This window comes from Ictalurus furcatus, chromosome 13, assembly GCF_023375685.1.
Source record: "Ictalurus furcatus strain D&B chromosome 13, Billie_1.0, whole genome shotgun sequence".
Taxonomy (NCBI): Eukaryota; Metazoa; Chordata; class Actinopteri; order Siluriformes; family Ictaluridae; genus Ictalurus; species Ictalurus furcatus.
In genome coordinates this window covers 5,488,724-5,504,224 of record NC_071267.1, presented here as the reverse complement: position 1 = coordinate 5,504,224, position 15,501 = coordinate 5,488,724, and the positions used below count along the sequence as shown (strand labels likewise).

At 38.4% G+C, this 15,501-nt stretch overlaps 1 protein-coding gene across 2 annotated transcripts in view; it reads left to right on the top strand.

Annotated features, from left to right (window-relative positions):
- The first annotated feature begins 2,345 nt into the window (after positions 1-2,345).
- The window catches only part of LOC128616633 (rho GTPase-activating protein 22-like), a 15,058-nt gene continuing 1,902 nt past the window's right edge, over positions 2,346-15,501 (top strand). The window contains exons 1-2 of one of the 2 annotated variants that reach the window (XM_053639256.1): positions 2,346-3,973; positions 9,808-10,007. In XM_053639256.1, coding sequence (XP_053495231.1) covers positions 3,931-3,973; positions 9,808-10,007 — 243 coding nt within the window. In that variant the 5' untranslated portion in view covers positions 2,346-3,930. Of the gene's footprint in view, positions 3,974-9,807; positions 10,345-15,501 lie in introns of those variants that run through there. The other variant, XM_053639258.1, reaches the window with a different exon arrangement.

Below are 15,501 nucleotides of genomic sequence, written 5' to 3'. Positions count from 1 at the left end.
AGTCATATCGCCGGAAATGATCAGCATCCCGATGTGTATTAGCCAGAGTCCTTACCAATGCCCCAACTCGTGTACACAACATGCTGATTCACGACCAAGGAAGCTATGGAGCTGATCGAGACACACCCACAGAGTTTACTAGTTATAGTATAGTGAACTATTATATATACAGAAATGCAACAGGAAGCAGTAGAGCACAAGTTTGCCAATCAAAGCACATTTCCTTTGCTTTAAGCACACAGCAGGTAAGCAGGTAAATGCATTAAAAGCTGGAATTTGTTGAAGTTTTTATTACAAATTCTGAGACCAAATACAACTGGAATTACAAGTACATGAGCGCTATTATTTTGAAACATGAAGTCAGATATATACATTTGCATTTTGTACTGTAATGGGAACATTACAAATGACTTGTTCATGGAAATGATGTTATGGTCTCGGGTGGTGTTGAAAAAATATTTTGAGTCTTTGCAAGCCAAGACCAAGTAAAATTTCACCCGAGTTTATGACAAAACTGTAGTCTCAAGACCAAGAATCACAACATTACTGTTCTTATAATGTAATGTACTTTTATGAATATAAAAGTAATGGCTTTCTTGAAACTGATTGTTCAGAAGGTGTAAGCAGCTCAGACAGCAGTTCCAGCTGGAAGGCAAATCGCATGTTTACAGTGGTGCTTGAAAGTTTGTGTAATAGAATTATCTATATATCTGCATAAATATGACCTAAAACATCATCAGATTTTCACATAAGTCCTAAAAGTAGATAAGGAGAACCCAATTAAACAAATAATACAAAAATATTATACTCGCTCATTTATTTATTGAGGAAAATTATCCAATATTACATATCTGTGAATGGCAAAAGTATGTGAATGTCTACACAGTAAAATCCCTAGTGTTGAATTAACACCCAGAGTGTTCATTTGAGTCCAATGGACACTGTAGGGTGTTAATTCAACACTCTGGGTGTTAAATCAACACTGGCGATTTTGCTGTGTAGGATTAGCAGTTTAACTTGAAGGTGAAATTAGAGTCAGGTGTTTTAAATCAATGGGATGATAATCAGGTGTGAGTGAGCACCCTGTTTTCTTTAAAGAAGCGGGATCTATCAAAGTCTGATCTTCACAACAAATGTTTGTGGAAGTGTATCATGGCATGAACAAAGGAGATTTCTGAGGACCTCAGAAAGAGTTGTTGAAAAGGTTACAAAACCATCTCTAAAGAGTTTGGACTCCACCAATCCATAGTCAGAGAGATTTTGTACAAATGGAGGAAATTCAAGACCATTGTTACCTTCTCCAGGAGTGGAGACCAACAAAGTTCACTCCAAGAGCAAGATGTGTAATAGTCTGCAAGGTCACAAAGTAACCCAGTAACCTTCTAAGCAACTAAAGGCCTCTTTCACATTGGCTAATGTTAATGTTCATGAGTCCACCATCAGGAGAACACTAAACAACAATGTAATGCATGGCAGGGTTGCAAGGAGAAAGTCACTGCTCTCCAAAAAGAACATTTCTGCCTGTCTAAAGTTTGCTAAAGATCATGTTGACAATCCAGAAGGCTATTGGAATAATGTTTTGTGGATGGATGAGACCGAAATAGAACTTTTTGGTTTAAATGAGAAGCATTATGTTTGGAGAAAGGAAAACACTGCATTCCATTATAAGAACCTTATCCTATCTGTGAAACATGGTGGTGGTAGTATCATGGTTTGGGCCTGTTTTGCTGCATCTGGACCAGGACGACTCGCCATCATTGATGGAACAATGAATTCTGAATTATATCAGCGAATTCTAAAGAAAAATGTCAGGACATCTGTCTGTGAATTGAATCTCAAGAGAAATTGCGTCATGCAGCAAGACAACGACCCTAAACACACAAGTCGTTCTACCAAAGAACGGTTAAAGAAGAATAAAGTTAATGTTTTGGAATGGCCAAGTCACCAACATCTCAGAGTTGAAGCTGTTCTGTACTGAGGAACGGGCTAAAATTCCTCCAAGCTGATGTGCAGGACTGATCAACAGTTACCGGAAACGTTCAGTTGCAGTTATTGCTGCACAAGCGGGTCACACCAGATACTGAAAGCTATTGGTGGAAAGCACACCAGATATTGGTGGAAAGCACACCACATACTCAAAGTAAGTGAACTGAAAGTTCACATACTTTGCCACTCACAGATATGTAATATTGCAAATGAATCAATCAATAAACAACCAAGTCTATTAGTTTTATCTGAATTGTTTTAATGGCTTCTGTTTATCTACTTTTAGGACTTCTGTGAAAATCTGATGATGTTTTAGGTTCGCAAACTTTCAAGCACAACTGTATATAAACGTCCTCATTTTAACATGTTGTCTGTCTTATATGGCCAGTGCACCATATAATCTAAGACTATTAATTAAATGGATATAAAAAGTGTTATTATTTAACAAAAATAAACATTTACACATTGACATGGCGAAGTTTTCTGTAAGGATGTTTATTTAACATTTTTTTTTTTTTTTAAAAGTCTCCATTGTCAAAGCTTTGTAACAGTCAATAAGTTTTCCGCCATGAGAAAGTGTTCAGGACAGAGGACTTTCCACTTTCCAGTTTCTTAGTTCATGCTACGGTTTTTTGTTTGCGTTTTGCTTTTATAAACTTCAAACAGAGAAAAAAAGAAAGGTTGGTGTGAGAACGCTTTATTTTCCTATAACAGTACAACAGTGTTTCATTCCTTCCATAACGCCTCCCTGGATGTCCACCTGTGCGATGCAGCCTTATTATCATGTGATGTTGGATAACTTAGCATTCAGCAGCCACATCAAATCTTTCCAGGTTACCATGGGAACCAAATGTCTAAAACGGCAATGTAGCATAATAAATAATTTGCCAATGTAGTATGACATCTTATGGTAACTTATAGTGGTAGGGCATAATATGGTAATATTTTAAATATTAATTATAAAACTGTCACACTCATCTTGCTGCATGTTATTCGGGATATTGTACACATATTTGGTTAATTTGATTCCTCTGAATTTTCGCACTAAAATGATTATGGAGGGAACCATGCCAGCTGACAAGGGTGCGAGTGCTGAAGGAGTCATTATTGCTCTCTCATTTCAGTTGTCTCCTCCCCCACACGGCCTTTAAGAGGTGCAGCTGTTCTCCATACGGTTGATTCAATTGCACCAGCAGAGCAAGAGCTATTATGCCACCATCCTGGAGGTGGTCTTCTGATATTCTTGGAAATAGATATTTTTGTTTAAAAGAAGCCATATAAGGTGAGGGGACCATTTTTCCATCACGCTTCTTTCCATGACACTTCTTAGCTCTGTGACGAATCTGTGATCTAACAGATTTAGCGAGGGAGGATAAAAAGGAGGAAGTGAGGGAAGGTGAGGATGTAGTGGAGATTTGTTATGAAGGAGAGAGAAGAGGCAGAAGAAAGAGAAAAAAAAACGGAGAGAGCTGGAGCAGGAGAGAAAAAACGGGAAGAACAAGAGGAGATCCCCAGAGAGCAAACCAAGCTGAGCTCACATGCCTGTGGCCAATTAAACGTCAAGCCTATTGTCGTAATACCACGCGCACACACACTGAGTGGTCAGTGAAGAGGGGCTGGATGAATAATGCACCAAAGGGTGGGTGTGGAGCGCTTATGAGGGTGTGCGTAAGCGTGCGTGTAAGCGTGTGTGTAAGAGCGTATGAGGGATCCCTCCCCCGCTTCACTATGAGGTCAGCAGGACAACGGTGGTTTTTGGAGAGAACACGGAAAGCCGGGTGAAGGAGAAGAGAGAGCTGTGGCAGAGCAGGAAGAGGAGGAGAGGGCGAGACAGACTGAGAGAGAGAGGGAGAGAGAGAGAAAGAGAGAGAGAGTGAGAGAGTGAGAGAGAGAGAGAGGGAGCTGGAGGAATAATATGCTGAGCAGGGAGTGAGGGCTGCAGTGATGACGGCTATGCTGAGTCCTAAGATCAAGCAGACCAGGAGAGGTACAGTATGCTTCCGTTTCTCATCACACAGACACACACACACACACACACACACACTATTCACTCTCATCTTTCTGCATCTCCAGTTCAGCTTGCATCATTTAATCACGCTGAGCTGCACTGCTGATGATAAGATCCTGCTCTGTTATACTCGGCTCATGTTGCTGTGATGAATCTGTGCTTATGTCATTATGTTATTTGACACTGGACTTCTGTGCTGATGATATTATTCATGCTCTCATCCAATATACTAAGCATGCAATAAATTCATTCTCATATCATCATACTGCTTATTTAGTCCTGATTACCAGGTGCTCTGTGCTATGAGATGATAGGATGTGGAGAGATAAATCTGCAGCAAAGGCAAATATGCATGATATGATGCGTAAAGCATTAAACTACAATGATAAAATACAATCTTGATGTAAACGGAAATAATAAACGTATACATCTTGCCCATTCTGGCTCATTTTAAACATAAATCCTCCAGAAATTACACTGCTACAAATGATCACGTTTACATTTTTTAAGTGGAATTAACGGCTAAACAGCTTGTCATTACATAAGAATAAGCAGGAAATTATAAGAACCAAGCCTTAATGTAGAATCTGCTCGCCTCACTTTCATTGTGTGGTGGCTGACCATGAGAACACAGCCGAGGTTACACCTCTCAACAGCTACTGTAGGCACACCCCTCGTTTACACATTGACATTATTATTTATGTACTATTTATATTGTATTATTTATAACAGCAAGCCTACACTTAAAGCTAACCCTAATTTTAACATCATTAATACAAAGGAAACATTTGTTTATTATTATTAGTAATAGTAGTAGTAGTAGTAGTAGTAGTAGTAGTAGTATTACATTTTTAAATAAAAGCTGCATTTTTTTTTATTTAGTCCCACAAGTTCAAAGACATTCCTATCTTAGTGGAATAAGGTCCTCACCAAGATATTAAAATACCCCCCCCACACACACACACCATTTACACATTGCAGTTTTCACGTGGTCTAATAAAGTGACTAAAGCCATTGATCATTATAACTATGCAGATTATTTAGTGATAGGGAATAAAATATTGGACATGCTGTTATGGGGGGGGGGAACATAACAATGGGCAGCCCTATGTTCGACCCCAACGTTGATTATTTTTCACATCCTGAAGTGTTTTATTCTTCTTAAACCACAGTGTAGCAGGTGGAAGCGTGGTTTAGAGGGAGTCTGCAGTGGGACGGTGGTGTTTATGGAGACAAGCTACAGGTCTAATTATTGGCATGGCACATCTGAGCCTACCGACCCCCCCCCCCCCCCCCCACACACACACACACACACGCACACACATAAAACAAGTCTATCTTCATTAACCATCAGAGCGGCAGCACAGTATTCTGATAAATGTGCCGGAAAATGTAATGCAGGCTGTGGAGGTGATTTGTATACGGAATATAAATGACACTGAATTTTACATACAAAGTGCAACACAAATCTGAAATAAGGTGGTCCAGTTCATCACCTGATCAACTGATGTAATTAAAAAATCTTCTGTATTACTGCTGATGCACGAGGCACAGCGTTATAATCAAACAGCTTTATGTTACTGTGTGCTAGTTGTTTAAAAGGAGGAATAGCACTAGCACGTTAAGACTCCAGATTTAGACGTGATGATTAATATTAAAGCATTGTAACTTTCCAGAAGAAAGCACCAAACAACAGTAATTCCATAGCAACAGTATCTTTGATGATTTCTAATAATATCATCTGCTACAGACAGATTTAACAGAATGTGCCTGATCACATGGTTAAAGATAATGCTCTAATTATGATTACAGCAGTCTTAAAGAGAAAAATGGGAGTGTCCGGATTGTAATTCTGATTGTGCTGCTGTGTGCTAAAAGGGATCTTTTACGAACCACATCCTAGAAACACCCATGACAGAAGGGGAAGGTATGAATCATCGCACCAAGAAGTCTCCAAAATGAAATCCTGTGCTGTGTTCGGCTTGCACGCTGACTTCCAAACTGGCTCAAAATGAAAAAGTCTACGTTTACGACCATGCAAACAAGCCTGCCACAAATTCACAGCCAAGACAGAACAGTGAGGAACATATTACATAAAAACACATATAAATCTGTTAATCTTTATTGTGCAACAGTTATATAATTCTTGCATCTGCTTTAGAAATAGGAAAATATGCACATCAGCAAAACCTGCACATTAATCAAGCCATGAATTAATGTGACACGTCGTCATGCGTATGTTCCAAGTTTTTATCCATGAAATGAACAAAACACCCTGGATGAGCTTTTGCACAATTTTGCAGCAAGATGACTAGCATTAGAACAGTCCTCAATGTTTTAAACCGTGATTATGAATTACAACCACTTAACACATTCCAGATAAACGTCAGTAACTATAAAGATAGTTAGGTAATAAAAAAAATACTGAAATACCAAAATGTTCAGTATTCAATATTTTTTACAGGCCAAACGGACAGGCTTCATCCATCCAGTTTATTAGGAACACCTCTACACCTTCACATTCATGCAGTTATCTAATCAGCCAGTCATGTGGCAGCAGCACAATACACAAAAATCATGCAGATACAGGTCAACAGCTTCAGTGAATATTCGCATCAAACATCAGAATGAAGAAAAAGTGTGATCTCTGTGACTTTGATCGTGACATGGATGTTGGTACCAGAAGGGTTGGTTTGAGTATTTCAGAAACTGCTGATCGTCTGGGATTTTCACACACAATAGTCTCTAGAGTTTACACAGAATGGTACAAAAAACAAAAAACACTGAGTGAGCAACAGTTCTGTGGGTGGAAAGGCCTGGTTGATGAGATAGGTTAGAGGAAAATTGCCAGATTGGTTCGAGTTGTGAGGAAGGATATAGTTGCTCAAATATTCACTCTTTACAGCCGTGGTGAGCAGAAAAGCATCTCAGAAAGCACAGCACATCAAATCTTGAGGTGGATGAGTTACAATAGCAGAAGACCACATCGAGTTCCACTCCTGTCAGCCAAGAGCAGAAACCTGAGGCTATCATAGGCACAGACTCACCCAAACTGGACAGTTGAAGATTAGGGAAAAAAATCACCTGGTCATTGCCCATGATAGCCTCAGATTCTTGTTCTTGGTTGACAGGAGTGGAACCTGATGTGGTGTCCTGCTGTTGTAGCCCATCCAACTCAAGGTTCGATGAGTTGTGCATTCTGAGATGCTTTTCTGATCGCCACGTTATACAGAGTTATTATTTGAGTTGCTATAGACTTCCTGTTAGCTCAAACCAGCATGGTCATTCTCCTCTGATCTCTTTCATCAATAAGGAGTTTTAGCCTGTAGACCCTCCACACAGAGTGTAAACTCTAGAGACTGTTGTGTGTGAAAATCCCAGGGTATTAGCAATTTCTAAAATACTCAAACCAACCCATTTGACACCAACAGCCATGCCAAGTCAAGTTCACATTTTTCCCCATTCTGATCTTTGATGTGAACATTAACTGAAGCTCTTGATCTGTATCTGCATGATTTATTTTGGGTCGTGCTGCTGCCGCGTGATTGGATGATTAAATAAGTGCATGAATGTGCATGTGTACAGGTGTTCCTAATAAAGTGGACATTGAGTGTTTATATACAATAGAAATTTATACATATACAATGCATCTGTTGGCTGAACCTACATAGTTCAGTAAATGTTGTGCAGTAGGCCACAGACTTGACTGCTTATTATATAGGTTCTTAAATAAACTACATGCATTAATTCACTGCATAATTCACCACAACTGATAAGCAATGTGTTAAATCCAGAACTCAAACTGCCGAAAGGGTACTCAGGAGCTGGTGATACTACACACACACACACAGAGACACCCACACACACAATGAAATTTCGATCAGCAATGCATCTCATTTATTAAATTTTTTAAGGCTGTTTACAACATTGTCTGGTTTCCTCAAACTCCTTCTGTGCACAAGACAGAACAGACGTATCGAAATATCAACACACAATATGTTAATAAGGCATTTTTCCAGACAATTTCTTTTTAAATGCTCTCAATAAATGCTTAAGTGATACTTGTGCAATACTGGTGCAATATCCAGGTTTCTATCAAAGCCAACCGTTCCTGAGTCACACGACTTAGAGTGTCGAATAAAAGAAGGGAGGGAGAAGAAAAAAAAAGGTTTTCTTTTAGAAAGCCACACATGCATTGATCGACTGTCTAAAGCCCAGAGGCAACATGCATACTGTGTGCAGGATTGATTTCCATAAATTATACATGATGAGTCTGTCCTTAGAGTCCCTGTGGTTCAGGCGAGTGCAGCCTTTCAATGCAGCATTCATAACTGCAACAATTCAGTTCTCATTTTCTCCATTAACTGTCATATCGGGATATGTCTCTTTTAATGGCTTATTCTACAGTGATTTCTTAAATGCCTGTATAACAAATACAGTGGTGTTGATATATCAGTAAGTAACTATATCATAATTAGAAAATCTGAAATAGTTTTAACCTTAACATTATGCTCTACTGATATAGACCATGGTGCGTTTTTGGCTCTTAGATCCACTTCATTTCAAAATATTCCATCGGTTTTTATAACCAACAGTTCATGCCATATAGTGTGCTGAATTGTACTTTGTTTTACTGTTGCCATACCATACATTTATCAAACTTTTTTAGCCACTCACATATAAAAAAAATAATAATAATAATAAAGCCATTTGTGCTGGAATTAAATAAGGTGAGCAGATATAATAATCTTGTCTAACATAACTGGACAATATACAGCACCATTAGACCTGCACTACAAACTCAATGATACCCTTGAGGCATTATTAGGGTTGAAAAGAGAATCAACGACATAAAATGCACCGATATTTGGACAGATGTTATAAAACACCTACCTAAGGGTTACTAGCACACATTCTAGACACAAATTTCGCACATCTGTATAGTCAACATGGTTATACAATTGTACATTTACAGGAACCTGCAAGAGGCAATGCATTACGTAGGGGAATATATTAAGATCAGGTTGAGGGGCGGTGTTAGCCATAGTAGCTTTCCTTATTATTTCAGTGATATGAAATCTAACTAACTTTCTTGTTATAATTCTTATGAACTGTGAAGTATAAAATCGGGTTGCTGTGCTAGCCAAATAAATCTAATCATTACACAAAAATGTTATGGATTTGAACACTGTGACCAGTAAGTTATTTGATTTGAATCAAAATTTTAAACTCATTCACATATCTTGTATATTACCACAGTAGCTTAAACCTTTTATGCTCTGTTCATTATTCATTGCCAGGTCCCATCTGTTATTATTTTAAAAGCAATACAGTTTTAATCTTTTTCAAAATACCCAACATACTGTATCTCTATTTTAATTACTCACAAAATAATTATATTATATTAAAGCAAGCAAGGAAAAGAATTACCCTTTACCTCCTAAGGACATGTGCATAGATGGGAGTGTAAATAAAAGAGAAAGTGGCATAATTATGTTTTATTGATCTGAACATAATGGCCCTGCAATGGATTGGCACCCTGTCCAGGGTGTACCCCGCCTTGTGCCCGATGCTCCCTGGGATAGACTCCAGGTTCCCCGTGACCCTGAAAAGGATAAGCGGTATAGAAGATGGATGGATGGATGATCTGAACATAATTAATGTAATTTAAAATATGAGTTGTACTTTTGTTTAATGGTCAAAATAATCATGTTAATAATAATAATAATATAGTATAATCTTCACCTGCACAAAACATCTTAAGTTGAGAATAAATCATCAAGTTAGTGGATGTCTGTTGTCTTTACCTTTAGCCAGGTCAAAGAGCATGGTGATGAGCGAGGTTAGCCATGGCTCGGGTGGTTCTACATCTCCAGCCCTTCATGAGGGAGTGCTGAAGGCAGGCTGGCTCAAGAAGCAGAGAAGCATCATGAAGAACTGGCAGCTGCGTTGGTTCGTGCTGCGCTCGGATTATCTCTACTTCTACAAGGACGAAGAGGAAACAAAGCCTCAGGTATATGAATTAAATAAACACATTTTGGGAGCACACTGGTGGGTGAAAGGTTGCTGAATCCTTACTTTAGATCAGGATGTAAGACAGTTTTTTACACATTTATTACTCAATAATTTCAATGGGTCCCCACTCAAACTTGGGTCTGGCACAAAAATGTAGTCACTTTTCTCTGATTCACACTTTGAAGAAAGTAAAGCATGCCAGAACAACTGCAGGAGCATCCTGCAAGGCATGTGAGCAGATAAAGCAACAACAACAACAAAAAAAGCAATGGATAAACCGTCATACATTGTAGGTATCCCAACAATGATTGGCACAACTGCTTTGGATACATGTACAATGCATCCATACTGACTGCCAGATTAATATAAGCATCCAGTATTAGTGTATGTAAACAAAAATATTGTTTATTAGCATTATTAAGTTTAAAATTATGACCAAGTGCAATAATAATAATTTAAAAAAAAAACACACAGCAGGACTGCAGGTTGAAATATACAGTATAGCTCATGGTGTGTTATAATTATGGACCTAGACTCAACAATATTTCAGGAATATTGTATTTTTTTTTTTCCATCTAGAAACCACAAACGTGCTACTCTCCAAGTGTATACACTACAAATATAGAAACAAGCCTGAGTGACCATAATGTACCATAAAATGAGATTTACGGTACATGTAAGCTACGTAACTAGGTTATAGGTGAGTGTATAAGTGTGCTACTGTGGTAATTAACTGAGTTAACTGTGTCTGTAAGCTGAACAACAATCTGATGAACATCTTGCCCAGGTTATGGTAACAAAAGCTTTAAAAAAAAAAATTGCATGTTGCAACTTGTAACATATTATTCTTATTCTGCACATTCTTTGGCAGGGGTTCCCAAACTTGCTGGGCAAACGACCCCAAATAAACATTAGGAATTTTTATGACCCCAAGCCTTGATCACTCTACATTTTTTTTTTTTAATTCCAGATTTATAATATAGGCCTACTGTAGCATTTAAACATGTTATTATGTCAGTAACATACTGTACATATGTGTAACACAAGTGACTAAAGACTAAAGGAATATTCTTTTCATGATTTACCAGTCTAGTGGGAAGTGTTGTGGTATGTTGTGATACGGCCTGGGAAAAAAGCAGTTGAGCCTGGTTTATAAGTCAGGCATTACTTTGCAAGTGCATGCAGAAGCAGCAACAATGTGAGCGTCATTGTTCTCTCTCTGCGTATCTTATATACATCCAGAAGATTTAAAACCGATATTCACTAGATGGCATGATAGTGCCAAAACAAACCTTTTGGTACAGTAGGTTTGAAGGTGACATGCCAGGTTTTTAAAATTCAAACACTAACTGTAATAGGAAAACCAGTTAGTGTTAACACTCAATAACAGTCTAGAATCATCCATAAGCATTTGATCTGAGACACAATGTTAGTTTGTTTAGTGGACATAGATGGACATTTGTCAATTTTATTGCTGAACTATGCTAGTACAGCTTGTCAATATACAGAAAAAGACTAAAATAATATAACATGTACTCTACTCATTTATATGTAGCTTGTCTGCTTGTGACGGAAACAAAAGAGTGGTTTGTGAGTTTCTCTTGTGACCCCATTTGTAAATCAAGTTACCCAACACGTGGTCACGGAGCCTAGTTTGGAAATCTCTGTTCTATATTATATGGTTGTGTGAATGGCAGGTTAAATCTAGTTAATTATCTAGCATTTAAAGAAGTGGACAAGTAGAGAAGAATTGATACAGCAAAGGAAACAGACTACAACAATGGGGTGTTATGGGAGACCTTGGATGTGTCCATTGGATACAAGGTACTGAACAAGGACCTGCATGGTCTCAATGGAGAGAAAGCACTGGATCATCTTAATGTTGTAAAGCAGACAGTGTATGACCAAATCATGTTTACATCATGAGCTAAATAAATAAATAAATAAATAAATAAATAAGCTCAATATCTTGATGTGAAGAGGCACGAATTGTAACTCAGTCTTGCTGGGGTTTAGTTTCAGGTGATGAGCTGCTATCCATGATAAAGATAGAGATATCCTGCAGGCATGCCGAGGTCTGTGAAAAAACATTTGTCTGAGATAGGAAAGGAGAAAATGAGAAAACTATTGTCTAGCAAATGGAAGGTTAGCTAGCTACCTAACTTACGGTATGTGGATGAATTCTGTTAGCAAATGTAGATTCTTTGCAGCAGGGCTTTCTATACACGGGATGTATGACAAATAAGATTAAAGATTGAGCAATTCGTTAAAATGTTATTTACTTTTTACCTGCAAATTCTAACCAAACCCCCTTTGAGAAATTTTAATTATATCTTTTTTAAATGGGAATCTCAACCCAAAATGTACAAAGAGCTCCTTGTTGCTCAGTGGGACCTGCTGTACTACTGTCGATGTTGTCTTCTATGGATGAATAGGTGGCAAGATCAACAGCCTTGCCACATGTTGTGTGTACAAATGTCCCTCAGTGTCTGAGCTGTCTGACTTTTCTGAAACAGCACATAGAAACATAGATATCTGTTCCCTTTCTTACCCTTTGAAATGTAAACCATACCTCATCAAGTCTCAGACCATCTTTGTTTCTGAGAAAGCCCAAGGTTACTGCTCTAGGTGTTAAACACTTTAAAAAAGGTTTCCCTGTCAGTGTTCAATGGGTCCTCCTATTTGTCTTTAACCAGCTGTACCCTTAAACAGATTGTTCTTGATGAATAAAAGGCAGGTTTTTGAAAGCAGGGCAGGGCATGGGTCCCATCTGCCATTGTACTGTAGGTATAGAACAGTTAAACAGTTATGTTGATGTCAAGGGATGTCTTTGCATCTATGTAGTATTCAGGGCAACACAGCAAAGCTCACATCTAGTAATAAGCAGATGGATGAGATAATGACATGGTAAATATTGTAGGAAATAATTGATAGTTGACTGAGATGCATACAAAATGACTGGGTGAAACATGGACTTAGACATAGTGCTAGACTGTCAAATTCCAACATCCTGACTAATGGGTTTACTGGAGTTATTTTATCTCAGTAGATATTTTACCAAATAACTTCTTGAGGACACTGGTCTTGAAATGCTTAGCTCTTGTATTTACAGTGTGAAGCATGAGTGCCTATTTATGCCTACAGTTTTAATTGTTGCTTGTAGCATTGTCCTCTCAGAATCATGGTCAAAAATGGCAAACGTGGCCAAGATCTAATCGTTGTAATGCACAAGCAGAGCAGTGACGTTTGCCATAATCCCCTTCTCAGCCACACATCTATTCAGGTGTGTCTGACACAGTAATTAGTCAGATATCTTGTTTAAATTATGGGTCCCTGACCTGGTCTGGTATTCTGCAGGGTTTCTATAAGTTGGTAATCTGATCGATGGGGTCTAGACAAGGGCAGCATTGCTTAATGGTCTGTATTCAAACTTTGAGCTGGTCTTTGAGGAATACACTAAACTAGGCATGTTTGCAGAAGGTTTAGTGTGCTTTGTGTTTGGCTTTCTTTTTTTTTTTCCTGATACTCTCCTGAGATAACAGAATGAATACACCATGACAAGTCATCACAGAGCATGTGACTAACATTTTAATCCAATTTTTCCATTACGTCTCAAAGCCGGTAATAATCACTACAGCTACTGGAATCCTGCATTATCCCCATAGAGGTTTCAACACACTCATTATTTTTCCCAAGGTGAGTTGATTGCACTCACTAAATCCGTCAGTGTTGTTTGGAAGAGCATTGGCACCAGCATGAGCTTGCCTAAGTTTAAATGGTTCATGAATATCTTATACTTAATGAATTCACATCTGAAAGTAGGTTTTTAAAGCTATACTGTCAGAGGGATCTGGTATAATGAACATTGGGAGGGTAGGTTTGGAGTATGAGAATACTCATTCTGACACTAGTGGATATTCAGAGGTACAGTGTGCTATAGATGGGGTACTTGGTTCTATCTTCATGGCTGCTGAGAAGGTAAACTTGGACAAGCATGTGCCACACCTGAAGTTGGAACCTGGTATCAAGCAGGTTAGGAAAATGTCCTGGGCCAATGAGAGGTGTCTGACAGGTTTTGATAACTGATGGAGGTTGGTTTTGTTGAATGGGTCAGAGTGAGACAACCCCTTGATCAACTGACTCTAGAGCTCGCATGCAGATCCTGGATACTGGTTCCATTGAAAACAAGTGGGAGTGTTCTGGAAAAACATAACGTTGTCATTTTATGCTTATATTCAGTTTGATAATATTGCAGTTATGACAGATCGACATGTCTTGTGAGGCGTGAGTGAGGAATAGGAATGTCTAGTTTGCTCCCTCTAAACATTTTCTTGTCACACTGCATTGTGACTAAAGAAGGTGCCTGATCAGGCTTAAGAATCACAAAAAAAAAAAAAAACCCTCCGGTATGTTGGACAGACTAGAGCTTTTTCTGTCCATCTAAATTTCCACATTTCTGTAAAGCTGCTTTGTGACAGTGCCTGATGTTAGAAGTGCTATACAAATAAAATTAGTTGAAAATGAAATGAACTAGAGATATTTTTGTCGGTAAACCTTTGCATCTGCACTATTGGTGCAAATAGATGAAACTGGTGCTTCTCAATTAATAGGGTAGGCAATGGTATAAAATGGATAATGGGCAGCTTATCACACAAGACATCCAACACAGCTTGGTTATCTAGCAAGGTTGTGTATTATCACACTCTGTACCACTCCAAACTACAGCTAAAATTGTACTTCTGGATACAGTGTAAAGCTATTTGTTGTTTTGGCTTGGAAGGAAACTTTAAATGGACCAAATTAAATAGGTTGTCCTTATACAAAAATGCATTTGATATTGTGTTTTTTTTATACAAGAATGTGTTTGATATAGTTTGGGGGTTTGTGTATGGCTTACTTTTTGCGAATATTAGCTTTTTACTGTCTGTCATATGCTAATGTCTGGTGACTGGGAAATGGGAAGAGCTAAGGTTTTGGCTCTGTACTAATTTTTTTCCTCTGTCTTTTAAGACGTTGAAGCTATAATCTAAATTATGAAGCACTCCACTTTGTGGCATGGTGGCTATTCACAATTTACAGTATGTACTGTATGAGGGCTGTAGCTGCTGGGATACATCCACCACACATATAAATTGTGTAATTCTGCTCCAGACAGTGGGTTGAACATACCCATCACCATTTCCAGATGACTGACATTTTCCTCAGAATACAAATACAGACATTAACAACTGTCAGTGTTCTATGGCCCAATCAATAACATTTGGTTTTTGTAAGCAACTCATTCTGCCTGCGTGAAGTGCATGACAGACAGCTCTTCTCATCAGAGCCTGCCAATAATCTACCAGTCACAAATGCCTCACTCCCCAGGGTGTGTGCGTAAATGTCAAGCCAGTCTGCTTTCCTGCCTTTAATCAATAGAATTCCAAGTGGTGAGCTGTGCAGGGAAATTACATGCTGTGATAAAAGGAGCGCCCATCTTCATACTGCACCTG